Raw genomic sequence first — 24,706 nt, 5'->3', positions numbered from 1 at the left:
TTTGCTGTGGGATACCAGGGGCTGCCAGCATGGCATTTCAGTGGCTTTAAAAAGAATGCAATAACTCCACCTTTCACCCACATCAACAGTTTTCTTACATCTCTCATTCTTCCCTCTCTCTGTTGTACTTAGTTTTTTGTGTCATTCTTGTACATGTCATACGGATATGGGCATCTTCTTTATTGTTCCTCTTCTGGCTGTTATTGAAATGGGTGTTCAGACACCAAACAGCCATGTATAATATCCCATTTCATCTGATCTCCTAGCTGGTACAGTAACACAAAGTAGTCGTCTCCTCTTTCCAGTGCAACCAGTTGTAAGTAAATGCAACAGTAAATTAAAGGGGTGTGTCAAGGAAAGAACCACCTTCTAACATTGTTGGGCCTCTTTGAGCTAGCTTTCAAAATGGATTCTAGAAGTATTTTTTTTCGCTATCGCTTGAACATCGGCCAGTTAAACTAAATGAATTCCAGCTGGTAGTACCATCTTCAGTTGAAGTTTTGTCCTTGAAGCTGCAATGTGCAGACAACTTGTTCTGAAATAAACCCATAGTGCTTGGCGCTTAGTTCTACATTTAGCAAAATACCTTCTTCATCTGAAGTTTTGGATGAGAAAAGATCTAATTCAGGCTGCACTTGAACCTACCAAGGCTTCTCTAAAACCTTTCTTCTTTATGCTGCTTGTCTCCCTTGTAGCTCTTTCTCCTTTGCTCTGGCAGTATCTTTTACAGAGCTAGTATTGTTTATATAGTGCATTAATTATACTCCAAGTGCGGACCCAGAGGCCTACATTCAGAGAGTTGGTGCTCAGCACCTCAGAAGTTGGGCATTGAAAAACAGGCCTCCCAAATCAGTCACTTTTGAAAATGGTAGGCCATGTCTCACTTAATTTTGGACTAATCCAATAAGTAGTGTTGAGGTTACATGAATTTTTAATGGGTACAGCTGATCTCCTCCTCCAGAAGAGACCAGGGTATGATCCTGTGAGATGCTGAGAATCCACAATTTGCATATGCTGCAGTAGGAGTTGTGGTTACTCCAAAACTTCAGAATCATGCCCCTAAATCCTTATTTCCCTCAAGGCTGAGTCCTGCAGTTTGAGGCAGATACTAGCAGGATCTCCTTGCTGTCACACTGGTAGAGCTTACAATCTCATGGAATTCAAATACAGCAATAGTGATGTGCTGGTACTTTCATAGTAGTGTAGTTCCATAATAAAGATTTCATGGAAAAAATTAAGCCATAAAAGTATATTTTTTGTAGTGTTCAAAGATTATAGCCAGGCACTTGAAGCATAAAAAGTGTGAAGTCAGATTTTAATATTGTGCTCCCCTAAGTAAGTAAAGTGTCTGACATTTAAAATTAAGGCACAGTCTCTGGGGTATATTAATGTGAGTTGCAAGACTAACTCCCAGTATATTACTTTCAATGAATGCATATTTGTCTATACCAGTTATTGCCAGTTGGAAAGGGATCATAAAAAAGAGTGTGGTATCTTCCTAGAAACTGGTCAAACCTTATTACATTGCATGAACAATGAGTAGTACATGGTGAGATTTCCAAAGGGGTCAAAGCTTTTTGACTTTAAGTGGCAGCCGAGTGCCCAGTTGTGTTAGGCACTTTTGAAACACCCTCCCTAATGTTTAAACTGATGTGATTACAATGAATTTCAAGTCAAGCATGTAGTCTTTAATGTATTTCCATACTGAGCTACTGTTTTAGGACTGAGTCTGAGAACACTGATTTCAAATGCTCAGCACTGCCCAGAATCAGGTCCTTATATGGTACCAGACATTCTTCTGCAAATCCCATAATTAAGAACCAAAACAAAGAGCATTCCTTATTCATACCCTACTGTGGAGATAGAGGCAAGCTTTGGAACAAGCTTTACCCTGGCTTTTTACAGGATTCTGCATACTACATTATATTAATTTATCGGGCATATTTATATAGTTACAGGGAAACATACTGCAAGCATTTCTTATAGTAGTACTAAATACCATACATTACAAGGTCTGAATTCAGCCTAAAGATTATAGTCAAACCTGAATGGAAGCTTATCAGTGGTACAATGAGATGGTCCTATTAACATGGCCAGCAGCAAGTTAAGTCTTGATGAGGCTTTCATCCAGAAACAGATTAATTTTGAGGAGGTGTTCATCCATGTTAGATTACATTGCCTTTGAATGATGGCTAGCAGACTGTGGCCTCAATTCTCATTGGGCCTCTGGGCTCTACTGCAATACCAATAATAAATAATAATGAATGGGGAAACTTTGCAAAGTTATTACTACTGAAGTGCATAAAGTGTTCTCCATTCTGAAATGAGTAAACCTTGAATACTTGTGGCAGGGTATTCATCTTGAAATGGAATGACAGAGGCTACTGGATTTAGTGTTTTTCACACAGGAGTTAGTCTAGTTGTCGGTTATTGTGTTCATTGAAATCCTTTACTGCTGGTGTTGGTCTGGCCAAGTTTTAACAAAAGAAAGAAAAAAAGCTGCTTGACAATGAAGTATCTTGACACATTGTATCAGATAGAGGAAGTTGGTATTGGACAAAATCCTCTTGTAGCAGCATCTGGGCTCAAGTCTCCCTTCCACATTTTCTCAAAATAAGAATCAAGTATCAGGTTTGGTCTCCTATGATCAGGGGTTAGTCCAGGAAACACAAAATATGAAGTGAAAAATAACAAAATTAGTGGCTGATCTATTTTATTTGTCCTTGTTCCCATAAAAGTTGTTGCCAACAGCTTTGAATTGCTTTTCTTCCTTTTTTAAAAAAATTAAGAGTTTGCCTACAGTTTAGCTGCTACTTATTTTCCTCTCTTGTCTTCTTCTGGCATGTTAAAATTTCTGAACTATCTTGCAGGAAGTAACACTTTTTTTTTTTTTAAAGGGTCTTAGTGATATTCAATGGTATTCACCCTGCAGGCCAGGAAATTCCTTGCGGCAGGACGGGGGGCAAGGGGAGAATTTTAAGGATCCATGGCTATGTGCTGTGATCCAGATTAATGACCTGTGGTTAAGTCCCAGGGGAAAGCAATTGAAGATGGAAAAGCCAACTTGCTGACTGCAGACAGATGCTGGGAGAGAAATTGGATTTGACGTGTTGTGACCATGTGTTTCACATAGAGACTATTGGTCATGCAGCAAATCCTCAAGACTAGGTTGCCCCCCTTGGAATGTACCCACTTATGCCCAAGGAAACAACTCTTAAAAGGCAAAGAACAGGGTCCTTCTATTGATGTCCTTTCCCAAAACCACAAAACTACTATGGCCAAGATTTAAAAAGAGAGCACGCGCGCGAGAGAGAAAAGTTGCCTGAAGTTAGGTTCCCAAAGCCATATTTAGACATCTGAACTAGTGGCCTGATTTTTCCAAAAAGCTGAACGCATGTCAGCTCCCACTGAAATCAATGTGACTTCCTGGGTACTCATCTTATCCGAAAACCAGGTCACTTATTTAGGTGCCTACTTATTTATTTATATTTAATGAAATATGAGCCTGCTGTTGGAATCTATCAGGGAATGTGTCTGTATTTATTCACCTATTTATTCATTTACATGGTTTGTTCGCCCCGCTCCCCGACAGTTAGGCAATGGTGGAAAATATTGAAAAATGTCATTCTTTTCAATATCCTTAGGGCATAGTGAGTGACTTGGATAAGCTTCATTTAAATCATAATCTGCCATTGTATTTCAAATGGTTGAAGATCTGCAGAAGATTTTTCAGTACTTCTAAATTATGTACCTGATTAAGATATGCATGAATTAGATGGCTTGGTTTCTGCGGTTAGAAGATTTTTTTAAGATATATATATCAACTAGTTTCCGAGTGGATAGGTCTTTGATTAATACCACCCAATGTTCTTATCACACATGAGAAAAGGGAACATAAATTAGAAGCTCATAAATATAGGATTCAAGTTGCCTTTGAAGAACTTTGTTTCAATATGGTTTGCATCAGAATGTCTTCATTGGCTTTAAAAAAAAAATTGGTTTTGGCTAAACTGAAACTAATAGCTATACCACAATATTATAAATTAGTATTTTTATTCTTCTGAAGAGCTACATAAAAGGGGCAGCAGATCTGCAAGGGGTTAATACATATGGTCCAAAAGAAAATGTAATTAGAAAATGAGTTCCCTTTTAAAATCCCTACTATATGTGCACATCAAAGCCATCATAGGAGTAAATTTATGTCTGATAGTGTGGACGGTTTCAATGCACACTGGCAAAATATCATGCTGATTGCTGATTGAAAACAGTTGTTAATTCTCTACTTCACTAAATTCAGAGTGGAAAAACTTTCCTTAATAAAGAACAGATTGAAGAGAACCAAGACCTTACTGTGTGGAAATTAATGGCAGATGCATATACTGGTAGTTAAAATGTTTCATTAGATGTTAATGTCTTGCTGTGTTTTTAATTGTTCAGAAATTAGCCTCTAGAATATTAAAACCATCTGTTTGTTATCATGATGAAACAGAATACTTAAATAGTTATTAATTTTGTGGGCTTTTTTTCCTTGTCTGCAAAACTTGGATCTGTTGAGATTTCAGGGAATGCTGGATGCAGAAGTGAAAAACAATTTTAAAACACCTCAGTGCCAAAATATCTGCATTTGAGGCCTGCCACCCATGTTTTGCATGCCTGCTTTCTTTCACAAATTATTGTTCTCCAGGGACAAGTTGACATATTTTAGTGCATGGTGGGAGTGTGCCAAAGCTTGCTGAGCCTGTAGAACGGTTGATTTAAACTGTAATATGGAACACTCTCACAGGCTGATGCTTTATTTTTAGGTCTTGTGGGTCATTTTAAAGACCAAATATTTCCATGCATGGAAGGGATTCAGTGTGGATTCACCAATGAGGGCCTTTAATCTCCTTCAGTACCAAATAGTTACCTTTTATTTCTTTGAGTTAGTCTCTGTTTAAAATAAATAGCAAAAAATGGGGAGCTTACAGGTCCTGATTCAGGTAAACATTCCTGTTCAGGATGGCACATAAGCACATGCTTAACTTTATGCTTAAGTGCTTAAAGTTAAGCATATGCTTCTATTCCATCCTGAAGAGAGATGGATTTAAGCAAGTCTTAAGTGAATTTCTGTATTTAGGCCATAGTCTCTATGTATCATACTATGCTTTATGAGGAGAGGAATACAGTTCAAAATACATTTTTAAATGTATACACAACTTAAAAGTGGAAATTTATTCAATGCCTAAGGCCTGGTCTACACTACCCGCCTGAATCGGCGGGTAGAAATCGATCTCTTGGGGATCGACTTATCGCGTCTCGTCAGGACGCGACAATCGATCCCCGAATCGACGCGCTTACTCCACCAGCGGAGGTGGGAGTAAGCGCCGTCGACTGGGAGCCGCGGCAGTCGATTTTGCCGCCGTCCTCACAACAGGGTAAGTCGGATCTGATACATCGAATTCAGCTACGCTATTCGCGTAGCTGAATTTGCGTATCTTAAATCGACCCCCCCCTGTAGTGTAGATGTAGCCTAATAGTACTTAGAAAGCTATTAACATTATCTTTGCAGTGATTTTTGATCTTTTCCTGAATAAGCAATTTAAATTCTGAAATGCCAGAATGAGGATTAGTTAAACTAACCATAGTTTGATAATCTCCCATTTTATAATTATTTCACCTATCTAAAAATAATGACAACAGAAAGAAAAACAATAATTTCTTAAACTATATATGAGATTTTCAAGAAGTAAAGGCATAATACGATTCTTAAAACGTATGGAAGAGGAACCAAATTATAATAATTATGACTATGGGGTACATGAATTCAATGATGAAAAATTACTGTAGATGCTAAATTTTCAAATTACAGTTTACTAGAATATGCACAATTACAGTTAGGTTTCTGTGTGCATTAAACAAGTTTAAAACAAAACAATCCACTCCTGCTGAAAATAGAATAATAGAAACAGTTAAATGTTGTCTGGAAAGGACTTTGAGAGGTCATCTAGTCCAGCCCCCGGCACTGAGGTAGGACCAAGTATACTTAGACAATCCCTGATCTCCGTTTTATAGTTAGAACGTTTTTCCTAATATCTAACATAAATCTCCAATGCTTCAGATCAAGCCCATTCTTTCTTGTCCTGCCTTTAGTGGATGTGGAGAAAAATTGATCAAAGTCATCTTTTAACAGACCTTAACATATCTGAAGATTAGCACCTCCCTCAGTAGTCTTTTCTCAGGACTGAAGATGCCCAGTTTAACCTTTCCTCGTAAGTCAGGTTTTCTAAATCTTTTATCATTTTTGTTTCTTGTTTTTCTCTGGACTCTCTCCAGTTTGTCCACATCTCTCCTAAAGTGTGACACCCAGAACTGGACACAGTACTCAAGCTGAGACCTTACCGATGCCAAATAGAATGGGACAAGTACCTCCTGTGACTTACATATGGTATTCCTGTTAATACACCTCAGAATATTAGCCTTTTTCACAACTACATCATGCTGTTGATTCATATTCAGTTCTTGATCCACTATAACACCAGATCCCTTTCAGAAGTACTGCTGACTAGCCAGTTATTCTCCATTTTGTAACTCTGCATTTGATTTTTCATTCCTAAATTGTGCTTTGCACTTTCTTCACTGAATTTCATATTGTTGAATTCAGACCAATTCTCCAATTTGTCAGGATCTTTTTGAATTCTCATCCTTTCCTCCAAAGTGCTTGTGACCTCTTCCAGTTTGGTGTCATCTGTAAATGTTATAAGCATACCCCTCCCGTTTATTATCCAAGTCACGAATGAAAATATTGAATAGTACTGGACCCAGGACTGATCCCTGTGGGATCCCACTAGATACTTCCCTCCAGCTTGATAGCAAATCATTGGTAGCTATTCTTTTAATATGGTCTTTCAACCAGTTTTGCACCCACCTTATAGTGGTGAAACATGGTGTTTTGTTTGAAGGGGGATAATGTCTATTCACAGACTATGAACCTGCAGGACATCTGAAACCAAATCTCCTCCATCAGTGCTATTGAATACAGCTTGTTAGGAATTTCTCAATTAAACTCTTTTTTGTTGGAAAGAGACAGTTCATTAAAACTGAAACTTTCAGTGGAAATGTATGAATTTCAACAAAACTTTCATTGAGGAGGTTTCTCAGGTTCAGGATGGAATGTTGAGAGAGAGACACCAAGACCCCCACCATAGAAAAGTAAGTAGTCTGAATTAAACAGAGCAGGGAGTTGAACCTGTGTCTCCTGCATCCCTGCTGTGTGCCCAAACCACCAGGCTATTGGCTATTTTGGGATGGATGTGTCTTTCTTATTTTGAGTGAAAATTTCTCATTTTATCTTGAAATTTCATTCCACTGTAGAACAAAAATAAATTTAGTAACTTCAGATGTTTCTGAAAAACAAAATTCTTGTTTACCAGCCAGCTCCACTATTGAATGGTTTCAAAGGTAAATTGATTCTTGTGCCACATATAAGTTTGTTGCGCTCCTCATCCTTTGTTTCTCTTTTGTGTTTAAAGGCCAGAAGGTTTTACAGTCTTATTCTGGCTGACAACGTTAATAACTGTGCTTGGCTTGCACAACTCCAACATGGTACAGAACGTGATTTCTTTTTCTTTTCTCTTTGTTCTTTATAAAGGAGTTCAGGTTATTAAAATTCTAAGAAATTCTTATTATTGAACTGAATAAACAGTGATGATACACTTGGTTTGTAATACACTTCTGGTAGATATGTGTTAAGTATGTCCTATATTCACAAAACAGATACCACAGCTTCCACTGTACAAACTTCCTCAGTTTCTTTTTTTATATGCATAAACCTTCACCTAGATGGACCATCTTTAAGAGATGAGGGGTTATTAGATCTCTCTGTCCATATAGAGTCTGATTCAGCATACATTGAACTCAGTGGAAAAAATCCAATTGACTTCTATGGGCATTGGATTGTGGCCTGACTCCTTGTCTCTGTCGAGACTGCCAGCAAAAGGGCTAATAATATCAGCTGGTGCAGTGATTTTGTGGACAATGAAGCTTGCTCTGGACTTGAACTGAGGCAACTAACTTGTCAAATTGATCAAACAGTAAACTATCTTTGGTCAGTGCTGACGAGGGCCAGGCTCCAAGGTGTGCTATGAGATTTCTTGACATTTGCAAATACCAGAAATCATCATTTCCATTGGCAATAATAGTCCAAGGTGAAAGTACAATGCTGTAAAATGTGTTGCATTGTTTCTCATTGTTTAGATTTTTCCAATCCAGCTCTAGTCATTACTAAAATGCTTACCCAGAGAAAGGTTTAACAAGACCTAAAGAAGTAAAAACAGTTTTTAGAAGTTCCACTGAAATAAATGTGAAAATCATTTTAATACACTGTAAGCTGACATGACTGACGACAAATGCTCTACCCTTATTTAAAGAAACAAAACTAAAAGTGCTAAATCTTGCTTATGTAACAATGGCTTCTGTAATAATTCTGTAATTTTGCTCTTAGAGGTTAAGATTTTGATTATAACAATGAGGCTTAATGTTGCTTAGAATCAAGAAAGAAAGCCTTATATCAGAGACATTTTTATTAATAATAATAATACCTCGCTTTCATCTGAGGATCTGAAAGCCATTTACAATACTGTTTGCCCCAATTTACTGATGAAAAAACTAAGGTAGAGAAATGTTAAGTGACCTGTCAAAATAACAAGCAGGTCAGTGTTTGAATAAGAATAGAATTCAGGAGTCTTGACAGCTGGTATTCAGTTAACTTGTCCAGCACTGCCCAGAAAGGATCCAGAACTGTGCAGTGGAGACCCACACATACACTCGGGGTATTAGGACTCAGGCAACACCTCCACTCCGCTGCCCCCCCACTCCCTTCCCCACACCTCCCCTCACCTCAGCTGCAGGGAGGAGCCAGCCTGCTTGTAGGGGCAGAAGCAGCCAAAGCAGAAATCTTGGGTCTTCTGGAAATGTGAGGAACTTTCTACAGTTTTGGCTGGCCTGTCTCTGCCCTGTGCCAAATGGCTGTTTGGGCCAATCCTCCAGCTCCTCCTTCCTCACAGTCTCTTCACTTCAGCTTCATTCCAGCCCTGCCCCTCTTACCCTCTTCTCCCCTGTCCTGCCCCCCTCACTCCTTTCCTTTCCCTTCCCTTCCATTTACCTGATCCCCCTCCCTCCTAACTAAACCCACCCAAAGTAAATAAATCCATGTCGAAATAACATGCCATTTGCTGTCATCATCATCCTCTTCCCCCACCCTGTGTCAGCCTTATCTATTTAGATTTAGGGCTAGTCTACACAAGAATTGCTACAGCGGCGCAGCTGGAGAGAGAGAGAGAGAGAGAGAGCACTCTCCCATCCGCGTACTAAATCCACCTCTGCAATAGGCGGTAGCTATGTGGGCGAGAGAAGCTCTCCACCAGCATAGTGCTGTCCACACTGGCGCGTAGGTCAGTGTAACTTGCATTGCTATGGGGTGGATTTTTCACTCCCTGAGCTACATAAGTTATAGCAATGTAAGTGCTAGCATGTACAAGCCATTAGATTGAAACTCTTCAGGACAGGGACTTTCTGCTACTCTGTGTTCGGATAACGCCGAGCGCAATAGGGCCCAGTTCTTGGCTGGCCCTTAGGCACTGCCGTAATAAACATGTCAAATAAAATAATAAAACAGGCTATTTTGTTCTAACAGATTGCCTGTAAAGAAGGGTGGAGTGGATAGTAGATAAGCACTTGACAGCTTGCCATCTAGCAGAAGCTAATCCACATTTAAAGCAATTTAAAGGAGGGTTCCTCCCTTTGCTTTTCTCCTGAGCCATTTTGTGATAACTAACTCCTCCTCTTCATCTCTAAATTCATCTCCACATCAATGACAGTGCTAATGAATTCTGATGGTTTAGTCCCTTCCCTTCTGTGCTCCTTCAGTTAGACTCTTCTTTGCCAGACATTTTAGCTTCCCCTTCTTGCTAACAAATTGAAACTGGGGTATATATTATTACTTTTGCTTCTATCATTCAGCATGTGGAAAAATACATATATACAGATATTATAGAATATGAAGTAGTACTTCTATGGTTCCTCTCTCTTGCCTTCACATTATTAAATTATAAAGAAATACTGTCATCCTAGTCTCTTAGCCAAGTCATAGAGTGTGAGCAGAGTTATGGTTCCCTTGATAAATTGCAAAGCATTATTAAGTTTTGCTCTTTGGACTGAAAGTATTGGCCTAAAAGGACATCAACCACAGTCACATTGCTCTCGATTGCTGCTTAATTGCTGCTTGTTTGTGTTAGAGATCATGTGGTTTGATTGATCTTGCCCTGCATTTGTCATTATAGTTACAACTTCCTAGTTTTCTCCTTGTACCTAGACCACAGGATGACTTTTAAATCCTGAATAATTTATGTGGCTGGCCAGTTAAATGGCTGAAAATAGTATTATATATTTAAGCCAATAGCTCAACCTTGAAATCATCATTTATGCAACCAAGGCATTAAATATTTATTTGGGGCTTATGTTGAAATATGAAATAGCAGAGCTTTTTAGAGCTTTTTTTTAAAGTAAACAATGGCAAACATCTGAGGCTCCATCCATGAATACTGATTTCCCCCCCCTCCTCTTTATTATTTTTTTCCTCCCAATTTTTTAATGATCAGAATTCCATGTTTATGGTTTTCACTAAAAAATGAGCCACCATTCAGCAAGCACATGCTTAATTTTAAGTTAAGTTGAGACAGCTCAGTGGTTTGAGCATTGGCCTGCTAAACCCAGGCTTGTGAGTTCAATCCTTGAGGGGGCCACTTAGGGATCTGAGGCAAAATCAGTACTTGGTCTTGCTAGTGAAGGCAGGGTGCTGGACTTGATGACCTTTCGGGATCCCTTCCAGTTCTATGAAATAGGTATATCTCCATATATAGAGAGATAATATATAAGTATGTGCATAGTTTTATTCCATTCTTATTTTAGATAAACTTCAATGGAGCAGCTCACATACTTAGGTACTTGCTTGAAGACCTTGCTGAGTCAGGAACTTATCACCGATCAGGTGCAGCACAGAGAGCGGAAATACAAGCTTCCCCGCACGTTTCTGCCAGTGGGCCTCAAGAGGAGGCCCTCTCTTTTCAGGAGAGGATAGTTCAGTCACTTTTCTGTGCCTATTTAATTTTGGTGTCTACTGAGACTGCCATTTAGTGCTAATTGTGATTAAGTAAAATTTTCAAAAGCATCCAAGTGGCTTAGGAGCCAAAATCTCATCATCTTACCTTGGGACTTGAATAAAATTTTCACAAATGACTGTCACCCCTGCTGGTGACATGTACATCTGCATTAGGGATTTGTCTGGGACTCATCAACCTACTCTACAGAGGCAAGCAGACAGTTCTAAAGCCCTGGTGTCATTAGGCTTTATGACCCTGGCCTGTTTGTTTCTGTGCCATCGTGTGATTAATTTTTACCTCCCTAGATCCTTGCATTCCTCCAGTAGCTTGTACATTTCACAGTCAACCAGAGACCAAGCTGTTTCTCCCTAGTGAGTGGTATGTCAGACACTTCTTGCTAAATGGGATGGTATGTCTTTCTCTTCTCTTTTTCAATATTTTATATAGCTGTAGATAGACTCTCAGTAAAGGATTTGGGGTTTGCTCATTCTTTGCTGGATAATGCAGCCAAAAAGCTCAACACCTCTCAGAGATGTCAAATACTTCTGGAATAGGGTCTCCGGGAAAGTGGTACACCATCACTATAAATACTTAAAGGAAGGGTTGATAAAACTCTAGTGAGAGAGAAGTAGAGGATAGTCCTGGAAAATGGCAAATGCTCAGAAATAGGCCTTTCTTGTGTTCCATGTGTTGGTGAAATCTCTGCTATGTGGTGATCCTCTACACTTCTAAATTTTGCATGGCAGAGGACTATAAAGATACTCCTACGTGAAAACCCCCACAACCAACATGGAGAGAATGCATTGCTATTTATTGAATGTTCACATGCACCTATTAGAAGACCCTGTTCACGTTGCAATGAGCTTACAGTTGAGTTTGGGTGCGCACACAAGATAAACCGATAGCATGTCTATAGGCAAGATTACCAGCAGATGTAAACTGACATCGCTCTATTAAAGCAGATACAGAACCCAAGTCTATATGGATATAGATACATATAAAAAATACACACAACAATTGACAGTACACATGTGAGGTGCTAGAGTAAGTTTGCATTATTTGTCATTGAGAGGCTTCTTGGAGGAACCGTGTTTGGTGAGGGATTTGAAGGAAGACGACAAGGAGTTTGGCACATAAGCAGAAGGAGAGGTGGAATAGAAAAAGGTTCAACACGGAGTGTGCGAGAAGTATTTAAAGGAGGAGAAAGATTCCGTCCTGATCCTCACAACTTTGGTTGGCTCCTTGCAGATGAGTTGGACCTTAGTAATCTTTTTTTTTCTTGCCCTGCTGTCTGAGATTCTGTGACTTTTAGAAGCTGGTTGGAGAGAGTGATGGGCATAATTGAGTGCTTTGCAAGATTGTAATTGTAAAGGCCATATTTCTGCAAAGGGTCAGAAAGTCTTTTTTTTCTTTTGCAATTCAGCTTTTAAAGTATACTGAAATATGCTTCATTTATTACAATTGCCAGCAGCTTTCTGTTTCATATCTTTATTTTAACAGGTGCCAGAGTACCGAACAAGTCTTTTACACTTTATATGTTGCATATAGTATATATGAGTCTAAGACTCCATTTCGATGTGTTTATCCCAGGTTTAACTTTGATTTCTGTATAAACTATTACAGAAAAGAAAAAAAACAAAAAAATGGGCTCCATTCTCTGTGAACTTCGATAAAATAGAGCTACTTCAAAGCGTCTTTGCCTGGACATATACAAATACATATCAAACCAGATAATGAAGGAAAAAAGGCGGAAGGAATGCATGCCAGCTCCTGTTGTTTGTTGTTATGGTTGTTTTTTAAGGCAAGTGCACCATTTACCCTAGCTCCTGACTTCTGCTGCTGTCACTGTAAGAAGAACACAATCAAAACACTTAATTCACCTTTTTGACTTGGCTTCTCAGCATAACACTAGCAGAGAAAGAGACAAATTTTCTGCTGGTGTAAATAGATGCATCTCCATTGATTTCAATGGAGTTTTGCTCCCCAAACCTTACTTATCAAGTAAGAGCAATTCAGATCAGGCCAAAAGGGAACTGGAAATGACAGTTATTTTAAACTAGAAACATAGTCACTTCTGTATCCATTTGATATTGTTTTATAACTATAGTGACAACCTCAATTGGATCTACATACGTTATTGTGGGGATGGAGGAAGGAAAACTATTTGTATAAACATAAGCTTGTAATTTTTTCAGTAAAAGGAGTTTGGAGAGGGGGGAGAAACTACTTAAATAATACCCCAACAAAAATCAGGAATGGAACACAGTAAGAGATAAAATCTTCACTTTGATTATTAAATTGAATTTTGTGTATTTGTTTAAATAATCAATTTTTAAGCCCCTTGATCAGAGGCTTTTGGAAACTTAGTTTTTCCTCCTCCTAGCACATGAAGATCAATCACCTCGGAGCATGTGGTGACACCACTGGCAGAAAATGTATTGGCAAAGCCTTTCAGGGCATCAAAAACGGCAACATTACAACCATCCACATGTGATGATTATGTTGGACCTGGTCTCCTGTTGTAACCAGACTGTTCCTGTTCTGACAGATGCTGATGAATAAATCATGACCTTCCCAGCTATTCTCCTTATGATCAGAAGAAGAGGATTTTCACTTCCTGGCTAGGCTGGTGATCTAGTGGAAGCTTGGGGGATCCAGTGGGGTTGGGTCCAAGTTTGAGCCCGGGAACTGTTGCTCATTCCCCTGGCTCACTTGAAATAAAGCCTCTTGGGATCCCAAATAAGGAAAAAATACAATATAACTTCTTGAAGATGCCTGAGTGCTGCTTGTGACCAAAGCTCGCATGATCAGTGTCTTGCTTGAGCGTAGGCTGTTGCTGTGGGCCCCCAAAGAAGGGTGCAATGATGTCCTTGGATGTGGTGCTCACTATGGTTATGATCTCAATAAAAACACGCTGCTGTAGTGCACTTGGCATTTGGCTCTATCTTTTGAGACCTGCTGGAAACGTAAGGCAGGTGTGGAATGCACTTGTAATGGAAATTTACACTTGGAGACACTGGACACCAGTGCCCCATGAGCTGCATTGGCTGCATGCTGGCATCTGGGGTGGAATTCTAGGTGTTCGTTCTTAACCCACACAGTACTAAATGGTTTGTGCTCCAGAGCCCTAAGAGACCGCCTTTTTCTCCCGCCTGAACTCAGCACCTGAGCTGCAGCTCCACAGGCCTAAATGGAAAGGGAACTGCCAGCTGGATATTCTCTGTGAAGTTCCCTGACTATGGAACACACTTCCAGCCTCTTGATCAGCCAAAGCCAGATTTGTTATCTCAAGGATTTAGTGCAAGGCTGACCTGTTTTTTGTTTACTTGCCAAGCATGTCTGGAAGGAGCATCTCGATTAGTGGCTCTTAAACGTTTGTATTGGTGACCCCTTTCACACAGCAATCCTATGAGTGCGACCCCCTTCTAAATTACTTTTTTTTAAATGTTTAACACTGTTATAAATGCTGGAGGCAAAGCGGGGTTTGGGGGTGGAGGCTGAGAGCTCACGACCCCCTCGTGTAATAACGTCATGACTCCCTGAGGGGTCATGACCCCTAGTTTGAGAACCCCTGGTCTAGATGGCCTTGGGGGTAGCATGTGGATTTATTATTATTTTATTTTTTGTATTACAGTAGCACACAGAGACCCAGACTTGTTTTATGTGGGGACAGATATTATTGTTGGCCTTTAACAAATAATAATAATCAGGATAAACTATTGCTAATTGAATGTATACATATCCATTTTATTCTACAGACAGTGCTCACCCAGCTAGAAGTTGGATCACAAAGAGTTTGGGATTCTCTTGTCCTTCCGAAAGCTGTGTAAATAAAGAGTGACAGGCAGAAATGAGAGCCTAATTCCACTCCTTGCAGGAAGGTTATTCTATCCCTTGGGAAGCAGGTGTCCTCTTCTAAGGCTCTGGTAAAGGCTTAGCATGCTGAGTGCACTATAATGGGTAGAAGTGTTGTTATTCCTAGTTTAAAAGTACAATGTAGTGAAATAATCCTTTAATTCCACATGATGCAGAAACTCAGGCACTTTGGAACTATACCATAGCCTAGATGTAGAGCTGCCAAATGGTATGGGGTGGCAATAAATAAACAAAAAATAGCTCAGAAGAGCAGCATGAGGGTGGTTTTGACACATCCCATAAGCTCTGTGAAAAAGGCTTTCGCTTAATTCTCAGTAGATTTATTTACTTTGCTTTTTGTTACCTACTAACCAGCCATCCGCATTATGGATTTCTATAAAGTGGCATAGGCCCAGATTTTTTAAAGCTATTTGGGTGGGGGTGGGGGGTGCTCAGTGCCACAACACCTACAGATTTGAGAGCCTACATCTCTTTTTCATTAAGGCACTTAGGGGCCTAAATTCCATCAAGTCCATTTAGATTCACAAGTGCCTAAGTCCATTTGGGAAAAAGAGATTTAGGCTCCAAAACTGATTAGGCACAGTGGCACTGAGCACTGCGATGCTTAAATACCTTTAAAAACCACTGCCTAAGGGAGTTAGCAGAATAGACTGGTGACTTCCTAGGATGTTGCTATCTGTTCTTTGGCACGCTCATTCTTTCTGCCTCCTCCCCTATCATGATTATCTCCATTGTCCTGCCCAGAGGCAAAGAAACCAACATGGATCCATGTTTTTATGAGTTTTCCCGAATAATATTTTATGGTTTGCCCTCTTGTGTCCATGCATCATTTCTGAGATGCCTGACTAATATAGTATCTACAGTCCTATGCCTCTATAAATACCATAAAGGCTGTGCAATTAGGTCAACTTTTGCCTTTAATGTATATCAACCTTTATCTTCAACATAGAAATCTAGTAGATAAATATACTGAATAATGCAGAGCTTAATTCTTTGTGGGTGATGTTGGGTATTTAGGTTGCTCTTTGACTCTCATGGATTTAAGTGCTCCATTATCTCATAGGTGTGCACACAACTTGCATTGATGTTCATGATGCTTGCATGCAAAAATCCCTTCATACCCAGAATCTCCTTTGTGTTTCTATGTCATCCAGCATTATCTGCAATCCATTCCTCTTCTGTTTCTCCAGCACTTATGACAGTGTCACTAAGAGAGAGCGGTTGTACATTTCTCTCCTTGTATTCATTTTGGAAACTATAGGTTTATTCAGAAACCTAGCAATTTTTGGTCAGTTTCTTTGTGATTTGACCGTGCGTTCAAACCTCAACTAATCTCTCTGTTTTTCTCTCATCTATTGATACAGTAACTAACTGACACTGTCAGACCGCCCTTGCTGAGAGCCAAACTCAATATCTCTATAACTCCCTGCGTGCCCCTCAGCAGTTTCCGCTCTGCACGTTCCTCACACTAAGCTCCACAGTAGCTCATGTCTTACTTATCATATTTTTGATTCTGCTGACAAGCAGCTCAGTGCCTTTGACCAAACTTAAGTTCTCCTAAGATAGTATCTTTAGAATGTGCTGATGGGAACTTGGGGATGGGCGGGAGGGGACCAACAACAAAAAACAGGTGGGTGTCTTGGGGTTTTTTTTTTTTTTTTTTTCATTTTAATGACGACATTTCCTCAAGTATTTTGTCTGAGGGTGCAGGCGTATTACTTGTATTACAGGGTCACTGTTCTGGGTACTGTACAGACACAGAGTAAGAGACAGTCCTTTCTCCAAAGATCTTATAGTCTAAATAGTAGACCAGGCAGAAAGGGTGGGAGAAAAGATGTGATGGTATCCTCATTTGGCAGAGAAATGAGAGGCACGGACAATTTAAGGTCACCCAAGAAGTCTATATGATGTAGAAATTGAACCCAGATCTCCTGAGTCCCAGTCCAGGGCCTTAACCACAAGACCTCTCTCTCTTTTTTCTAATTTTTCTTCTCATTTATCTTTCTTTGATTACAAGTTATTTTTAATAGAAAAGTGCAGGTACCTGGGGGGAAAAATTAATATTTGACCTTCAGTACCAACCCCTTATTACTGATGACACTAAACATCACCAACGGGAAAGTTTTAAAACTGCAAATGTGTTTTCCAACATGTGATGCCCATGTTACTCAACTTGGGCAAATAAAACTAGAGTACTCACTTTCACTTTCTGTGTGTATTCAGTCTCACTTTCTGGTCTCTGTACACTAGCACAATTCTGTATTATTTGGGTTTCTAACGGTGCAGGGGTATGATTAAATTGTGAAACAATCCCAAGTCCTCATTGCTGGCATTTTTGGATCATGAAAGCATTTGTTAGATTTTGTGTAAACCCACATGGCCATATTCTGAAGCATGGCTAAGGAGCCAAAAGCTGCGAGTTGCAAACCCTTGCCCGATCATTGTCCAGCTCAGCAGCAGGTTAGGTTCCCAGTGTAGTTTAGTCTGGAGGCTGCTGTAAACTGCGTGCCAGCTGTTACTGGCCTGCAGTGGGAATTATTGTAGAAGAGACTCACATAGGGGGCCCTTTTCCCTGGCTCGTCCCCTGCACTAGATCCCAGGAGAGGAATGGTATAGGATCAATCGTAGTTCCTGTGCGCCACCTAACTATTGAATAGGCTGTTTTGTGCTAGCAGAGCAGTGATCCAAGCTTATCCAGAATGCATGAGTGGCGGATATAATCGGCCAGGAGAGGCTAAGACTCCCCTGGCGCAGTCGCTGCCACCCCGCTGTCGGACGCCTGGCGGCCCTGCCTGTGCCCTGCCTCTTCCTATCCATGCTCCACCCTGCCTCGCTGAGTCTCTCCACTCCACATACACACACCCCCAGAGGTCCCTGCCACTTGCTGTGTCCCTCCTCTCCTCTACCCCCCGCGAGGCTCCCCACACCTGCCATGTCCCTCCTCTCCTCATCCCCCTCCCCCGTGAGGCCCACGCTTGCTCTGTCCCTGTGGGCAGTTGAGGCCTCGCGGGGAAGAGATGGGAGGAAAGGAGGGACGCGGCGAGCGGCGGGGAGGAAAGGAGGGATGGGGCGAGCGGCGGGGAGGAGAAGGGAGGAAAGGAGGGACGCAGCGAGCGGGCTGAGCAGGGAGGGGGCGGGGCCTGGGGCAGAAGAGGCGGGGCTGTGGGCAGAAGAAGCGGGACCAGGAACTAGCTCCCCCCCCCCCCCCCAGGGGAAGGTTCACCCGCCGCCCATGCCAGAATAGCTGAGGATCTAGCCTTTTATTTGCAGTCCTTTTTACTAGGATTATGTTACTGCAGTTTCTCTTTAACTTTGACCAGCTGAATCTGTGTGAATAGAATGTAGTGAGAGATTGCTTGTCCATTTAAACTGTCCTCACATGCATGGGCATGTTTAAGTTTAAGTGTCTTTAAAGAAGGTATTGGGCCAATTTTAATCTTTTTTTTTCAGTACAGTTTGATACTTTCTTATTCCTTTTTGGAATAAAAGGGAAACCCACAGCAGTCTGGCATGAGAAAATCTCTGCTTGGAAAAACAAAGGAAAATGGGGAGAAATGAGAAATCTTAACCTGGACTTGCTTCTGAGTTTGCTCTACAGTCTGCACAATTCACTTTGTTCGTCCTGAGTTCTGGGCTCAGATATCTCGGCCATATCCTCTGACTTTCTGTAAATTGCGTCTGGAAAAATGACACCTGCTGGGCTTCTCTTCTCTCCCTGTAACTAGCTGGAACTCACCACCTAATGGGAGAACTATAAAAAGGAGCAGTGCTGCTAACTAATTCTTGAAAGCTGCGCACCAAATAAATCAAGTTTCTGCTGAGCACTGCGGTGACGGGAGTTTGTTAGGTCTTCAGCAAGAGCAATGAAAACAATGATCAAAAATTTCCTGGCTGGGTATTAAAGATGGTTAACCAGCACAATTAGATCAGAATCCCAATGACTGAAGGACCTATTGACCATACAATCTGGCACAGAAAAAAGATGGCTTCCTGCAACAATGAAAACATGCTGCTGCTTTTATTACTGGGTTTATATTCACACAGTGTTTGGGATTTTTATTTTAAGCTATTCTGTACATTTTCTTCTCTGTGAAGAGAACTAAGTGCAGGTGCTGAAAGAGGAAAGCTGCTGCTATAGTTAGAAGCTCTGATGATTAAATAGTGAGACAGGAAAATATTTATTAAATCAAATAGATACCGAAAACTCTGGTATAAAAATATGTGGAAAACTGCTGCTAAAAAAAAATCTTCAAGCCTCAGTAACAGAGTTTTTCCACCACCGAGCAGCTGTTGACACAATACCGAGTCAGTGAAAGTAGATCTATTTTCCTGAGGGTGGTTGAATTTTAAAGCCGGGGCCATAACATTACAGTACATCTTGGTGATAGATAAGATCTATGAATTATATATGAAGGATTAGACCTCTTGAATTAGTTATGACCCCAAAAACAGATCCATTAGATCTGTCTGATAAGGCATTACGTTTGCAATAATGTTCTCTTTAGCTGAGATTTTATGGCTTAGCCATGGTACTTACTTTAGTTAGGATAATACGTTATAAACATTTATCTCAGCTTTTTTCTTTTCCTTTTTTAAATTTTTCAGCTGCTAGAGCAGGGGTGGGCAAACTACGGCCCGTGGGCTGTTTTAAGCCATTTTAAGTTGGCCCGTGAGCTCCCGCTGGGGAGCAGGGTCTGGTGCCCCCCTGCGGCGCTCCAGCCGGCGCGCCGGGTTAGGGGCCGCACCATGCAGTTCCCGGAAGCCGCGGCATGGCCCCGATCCAGGCTGCAGGGTTGGGGGCCGCACCACACGGCTCCCAGAAGCAGCGGCATGGCCCCGCTCCGGTGCTCTAGCAGGGTCGGGGGCCGCTCCACGCGAAGGGATATGCCGCTGCTTCTGGGAGCTGCTTGAGGTAAGCGCCACTTGGAGCCTGCACCCCTGAGCCTCTCCCCAAGCCCCAGACTCCCTCCCCAGATCCCCCTCCCACTCGCCAAACCCCTCAATCCCAGCCCGGAGCACCCTCCTGCATCCCAAACCTCTCATCCCCAGCCCCACCCCAGAGGCCGCACCCCCAACCAGAGCCCTCACACCCGAACCACAATTTTATGAGCATTCATGGCCCACCATACAATTTCTATTCCCCGATGTGGCGCTCAGGCCAAAGAGTTTGCCCACCCCCATGATAGAGGGACCCAAGAGCTTCCTTTCTTTAGCCAATGCAAAGAGATTGAGCATATGGTGAGGCAGGAACTGTGGATATTAGGGAGGTCTGACAGAGCTTCTGGAACATTCATCTCTTATGCGCATCCATCCTTGCTTCAGCTAGGTGTTTTTCCACAGAGAACTCTAACCGCTACCCCACATTGATTGAGAGCGTTTCTGGCCTCCAGAGCCCAGCTAGCTTGTCTTTAGAGGATATGAAATAATTTCTTCTTTGTGGATAGGGATTATGGAAAGTTTGTTTTTTTTCCCTAATTCTCCTTCTCCCCTCAGTCCCATAACCTCGGTCTGCACACACACACACAGTCACGAGTCTGCACCGGGAGGCCACTGCTGTTCCTGACCCATTCAGTCTATGTTCCATTGTAAAGAGTGTGATGTGGAGTATCTCAATTGAGTGAAATCATGGCAGCTATGTGCATTTCCACTCCCTGAGGATCTGCCCCCAAAACTTTCTTACAGGTCTAGCAGTTTGGCTCATGAGGGGATACCACAGGCCTATTAAATGAATGCACACAAGCCACCCAATTGGTAGTGGGCTGTGGTACAAATAAGTGAGCCCTAGGTGACTGCTGAAAAGGTTCTGAATTTCCTACGATAAATGTGGATGCTGCGCTTTTATATTTTAAATGGTCTGTGAATAGGGTTGCCGGGTATCCAGTTGGTGGCGCAGCGGGGCTAAGGCATGCTCCCTGCCCGGCTCCGTGCAGCTCCCGGGAAGCTGCCTGCACGTGTTTCCAGCTTGGGGACAGCCACAGGGGCTCTGCACGCTGCCCCCACCCCAAGTGCTGGCTCCGCAGCTCCCATTGGCTGGGAACCACAGTGGGCAGGGGCAGTGTGCAGAGCCCCCGTGGCCGCCCTTCCCCTTAGGAGCCAGAGGGACATGCCGGCTGTTTTCCCGGGAGCTGCCTGAGGTAAGCACCACCCAGAGCCCACACCCCTCACGTGCCCCTGCCCCAGCCCTGAGCCCCCTCCCGTACCCAAACTCCCTCCTGGAGCCTACACCGACACCCCCAGCCTGGAGCCCCCTCCTGCACTCTGGACCCACCCCAGAGCCCTCACCCCTCTCACACCCCAACCGTCTGTCCCAGCCCAGTGAAAATGAATGAGCGAGGGTGCGGGAGAGTGAGCGACAGGAGGAGTGAGTGGGGGGTAGGGCCTCAGAGAAGGGGCATTACCTCAGAAAAGAGGCAGGGCAAGGGTATTAGATTTTCTGCAATTTGAAAGTTGGTAACCCTATCTGTGAAGAACTGTTTAAGAACAATGTCCAGCTCTAAAATAGCACCTTTCAGCCAAGGGTCTCAAAGCACTTTCAAAGGAGGTGAAGCATCATTATCCCCATTTAACAGTTGAGGAAATTAAGGCACAGAGGTGAAGTGATTCATTTAAGATTATATACTAGAGCATTGACAGAGCTGGGCATTGGCATAGATACCAGGGCCTTCCCCCTCTCTGCACCCCTCTCCCCGGTCCACCAGACTACCTTTCTTTTAGCAAGAGCAAAATACATTCTTCTAGTGTCTTGGGGTATGAGCTTCTTGATGTGCATACCTTTAAAGGAGTTTAAATAAACTGTGTAAAAACCCAGTTGTCTCAGAATACAGCTGAAGAGAAGGTAAGATTGAAGGTGAGTTGCCTTCATAGCCGGAAATACAAGTTGCAGAGTGCCTACTTTTCCTTGCAGTTTATTCTTGACCAAATTGTGTGTGTGTGTGTGTGTGTGAGAGAGAGAGAGAGAGAGAGCGCGACAGCGAGTGAGCGCGGGGGGGATAGTGACAATCTACTATTAGGACACAAGTTCCAAGATGCTTCATGCATTCAGGTGGTAAACCCATGAGGGAAGGGGAGGAGAAGAGAGTAAGTGTGTGTGTGTGTGTGTGTGTGAGAGAGAGTGTGTGTGTGCATGTGTGTGGGGGAAAAGCTTGCAGCATGCTTTGTAGGGCAAATAGACCAGAAATAAAAAAGCAGAGAAAAGTGAATAAAGTAAAAGAATAAGAGCTTGGACTGGTTGACAAGACGTAGTTCTGTGAACTGAGACATTTTGGTTTCTGCTGCTGAAACTGATAGGGGCTGGAAATGCTGTGGTTCTCAGCTCCTGTATGGACAAGACAGAACAGTAGTGTTCATGGTATACTCCAGAAAGCACAATGAAACAATGGAGAACTCCTTGGACAGATCTATAAATATTTGTGCTCAGAGGATAATTCCCAATAAAGAATGTATCCAAGGACTTTTGAAAATCCCATCTTTAGATTTTGTTTTGCTATTCATGGAATACCTGTGAGCAGATCACAATCGCCTTGAATTTATTCATTAGTAGAAAGAATTAGATGAGTTGTTTTGCTAATTATTTATAGTTGATTCTGCATACCTCTATGCCAATATTTGGTATTCGTTCTTGAACTGTTGCAAGGTTGTGATTTGGTCTGATAAATCCCATAGTATTCTTCCTACATGCACTTCTGGTGCAAAATACTCTGATATGTTAATTTAAAATTCAGTTTCCATATATCCACACGGCTTTGAAATTTGTCTTCTACAAATATTCATGCCAGTAGAACTCAGTCACACAAATGTTCACAGAAAATAATGCAAAAGGGCAGAAGCAAATTATTTCATAAAATCGAGCAAATGGTAGTGAAATGTAGATAAATAGAAACCTGTTTTGTCAGTATTCACTCAGTTCTACTAATTATATCATGTTTAGACAGCAGTCTAGCTGCATTAATACTCTGAGTGTTTAACTTGTACAATCTACAGCATCCAAAGGCAGTACGTGTTCTCAGACACACAGAAAGAATGGGGACTTTTTTAACCTCCAAGGTTTATCATTTATAGATTTATTTGAAACACAAGAAAAATATGGAAGCTGACAAATAGATCATGTTGGTCTATGAATATATAGAACAGCCAAGAAGCTTTTATGGAACTAAGTAAAGAATTTAGGCTCCAATCCTGCAAAACATCCCCATAGTGAAGATCATGACCTCCCTAAAGTGTCTTCAGTTGATCTTAGATCCTCAGTTGATCTTACTAAATTAAGCATTGATGGTGCACATGCTTAGTCGGGGGTGGTAACTTTATGAAAACAAGCAGTCTCAGTGGTGCGAGTAACTTTATTTATGTGGCTCAATGTTTTCAGGTTCAAAGACTTAAATTGTGAGTTCTTTGGGACAGGGACCTTGTCTGCTTGTATTTCAGCAGACTATGACACTCTAGACATTCATGTGCAATTGCGATGCCACTTGGAATAGGTCTGTGATTGTAAGAAACCTGTGGATGCTGAGGCTGGATCTTGCCCTTGTGGTACGACAGGTGCCACAGCAATGGCGCTAAGGAGTAACATCAGAGAGGAAGAGTTGTCTGAGCCAATCTAAACTTCTGCTTTTTGTATGTGCTCTGTCTGTCTTCTGCAGCTCAAGCCAGGTCAGAACAGTTGCCGAGACAGTGACAGTGAAAGTGCCAGTGGAGAATCGAAAGGATTCCATCGGAGCAGCTCTCGGGAAAGACTCAGTGACGTAAGTAAAACTCCTGAGGCCAAATACTGCCCTAAGTTGCATCCTTTTTTTGAAGGGTGTAAATCAGTGCAGAATTTGGCCCCTGGGAGGCAATGTGCTGCTAAACTCCTCCTGCCCACCTCACTGGTGAGGTGTGGCTCTCCTGCCCCCTTGTGGGATGGACTCCTTCTAAATTCGGTAACAGTCTCTATTTGTGTGTAGGGGGTCACTCGCTTGCAGCCAGTTGAAAGAAACGAGTTGATTAATTTGTTACGTTGCAATGAACTAGACAGTTGTAGCCTCTATAATATTGGTAGGTTGGTATCTTAGACCACAGTGACCTGTTCCCAAGATTCGCGCTCCCGAACAACTACGATATCAGGATTAACAGGGTGAGAACCACCATGATAAATATCGATAGATTTGGAGACTCTGGGAGTACGTGAGAAAAATTGACCATAAAGTAATACACTCACAAGTTGTCAAATGTCCTTTTATTAACAATTTCATTAAGCAGATAAATGATGCCACAACTACTGCAAATACTCAGATAGAGACAAACCATACGTTGTCCAGCATCAGTGATTTCATACTCCCATCCCCTGGGGAAACATTGAAAGGAATAGGATAATTATCAGGTGGCCGTCCCTGATGGGTGTCTCCTAATATGCTTCCCTGGCTAGGCAACAGCTTTTATCCTGGTTTTCTTTTATGCCCACTACGCTCATGCATATGATGAGGGTGACATTCCTTCTTTCTTTATTTGCACTTGAACACCCCATGAATTTTAGGGTGACCCATCTCTCATAGGCTATTCCCCTTGTTCCCATTAACATCTACATCAATGAGTTACCATAGCAACTTGAGGTTATTACAGAGTCACCTGAAATGTTACTGTCGGGCATCTTGTGGTATTAACTGGTACGTTGTGGCAGATTTTTCCCATTTAGTGCTGCATAGTTCCAGAGCATCAGCATT

The 24,706-nt window shown here is 41.8% G+C and overlaps 1 protein-coding gene across 2 annotated transcripts in view; it reads left to right on the top strand.

The window, feature by feature from the left end:
* The window catches only part of AUTS2 (activator of transcription and developmental regulator AUTS2), a 947,473-nt gene that overhangs the window by 420,916 nt on the left and 501,851 nt on the right, over window positions 1-24,706 (top strand). For both annotated transcript variants that reach the window (XM_065418421.1, XM_065418420.1), the window contains exon 3: window positions 23,648-23,749. In XM_065418421.1, the coding sequence (XP_065274493.1) occupies window positions 23,648-23,749 (102 nt within the window). The remainder of the gene's footprint in view (window positions 1-23,647; window positions 23,750-24,706) is intronic.

The sequence above is a fragment of the Emys orbicularis genome, chromosome 17 (genome assembly GCF_028017835.1).
Source record: "Emys orbicularis isolate rEmyOrb1 chromosome 17, rEmyOrb1.hap1, whole genome shotgun sequence".
Classification (NCBI taxonomy): Eukaryota; Metazoa; Chordata; order Testudines; family Emydidae; genus Emys; species Emys orbicularis.
Note: the sequence above shows the minus strand (reverse complement) of the source record. Positions and strands in the feature narration are given on the sequence as shown.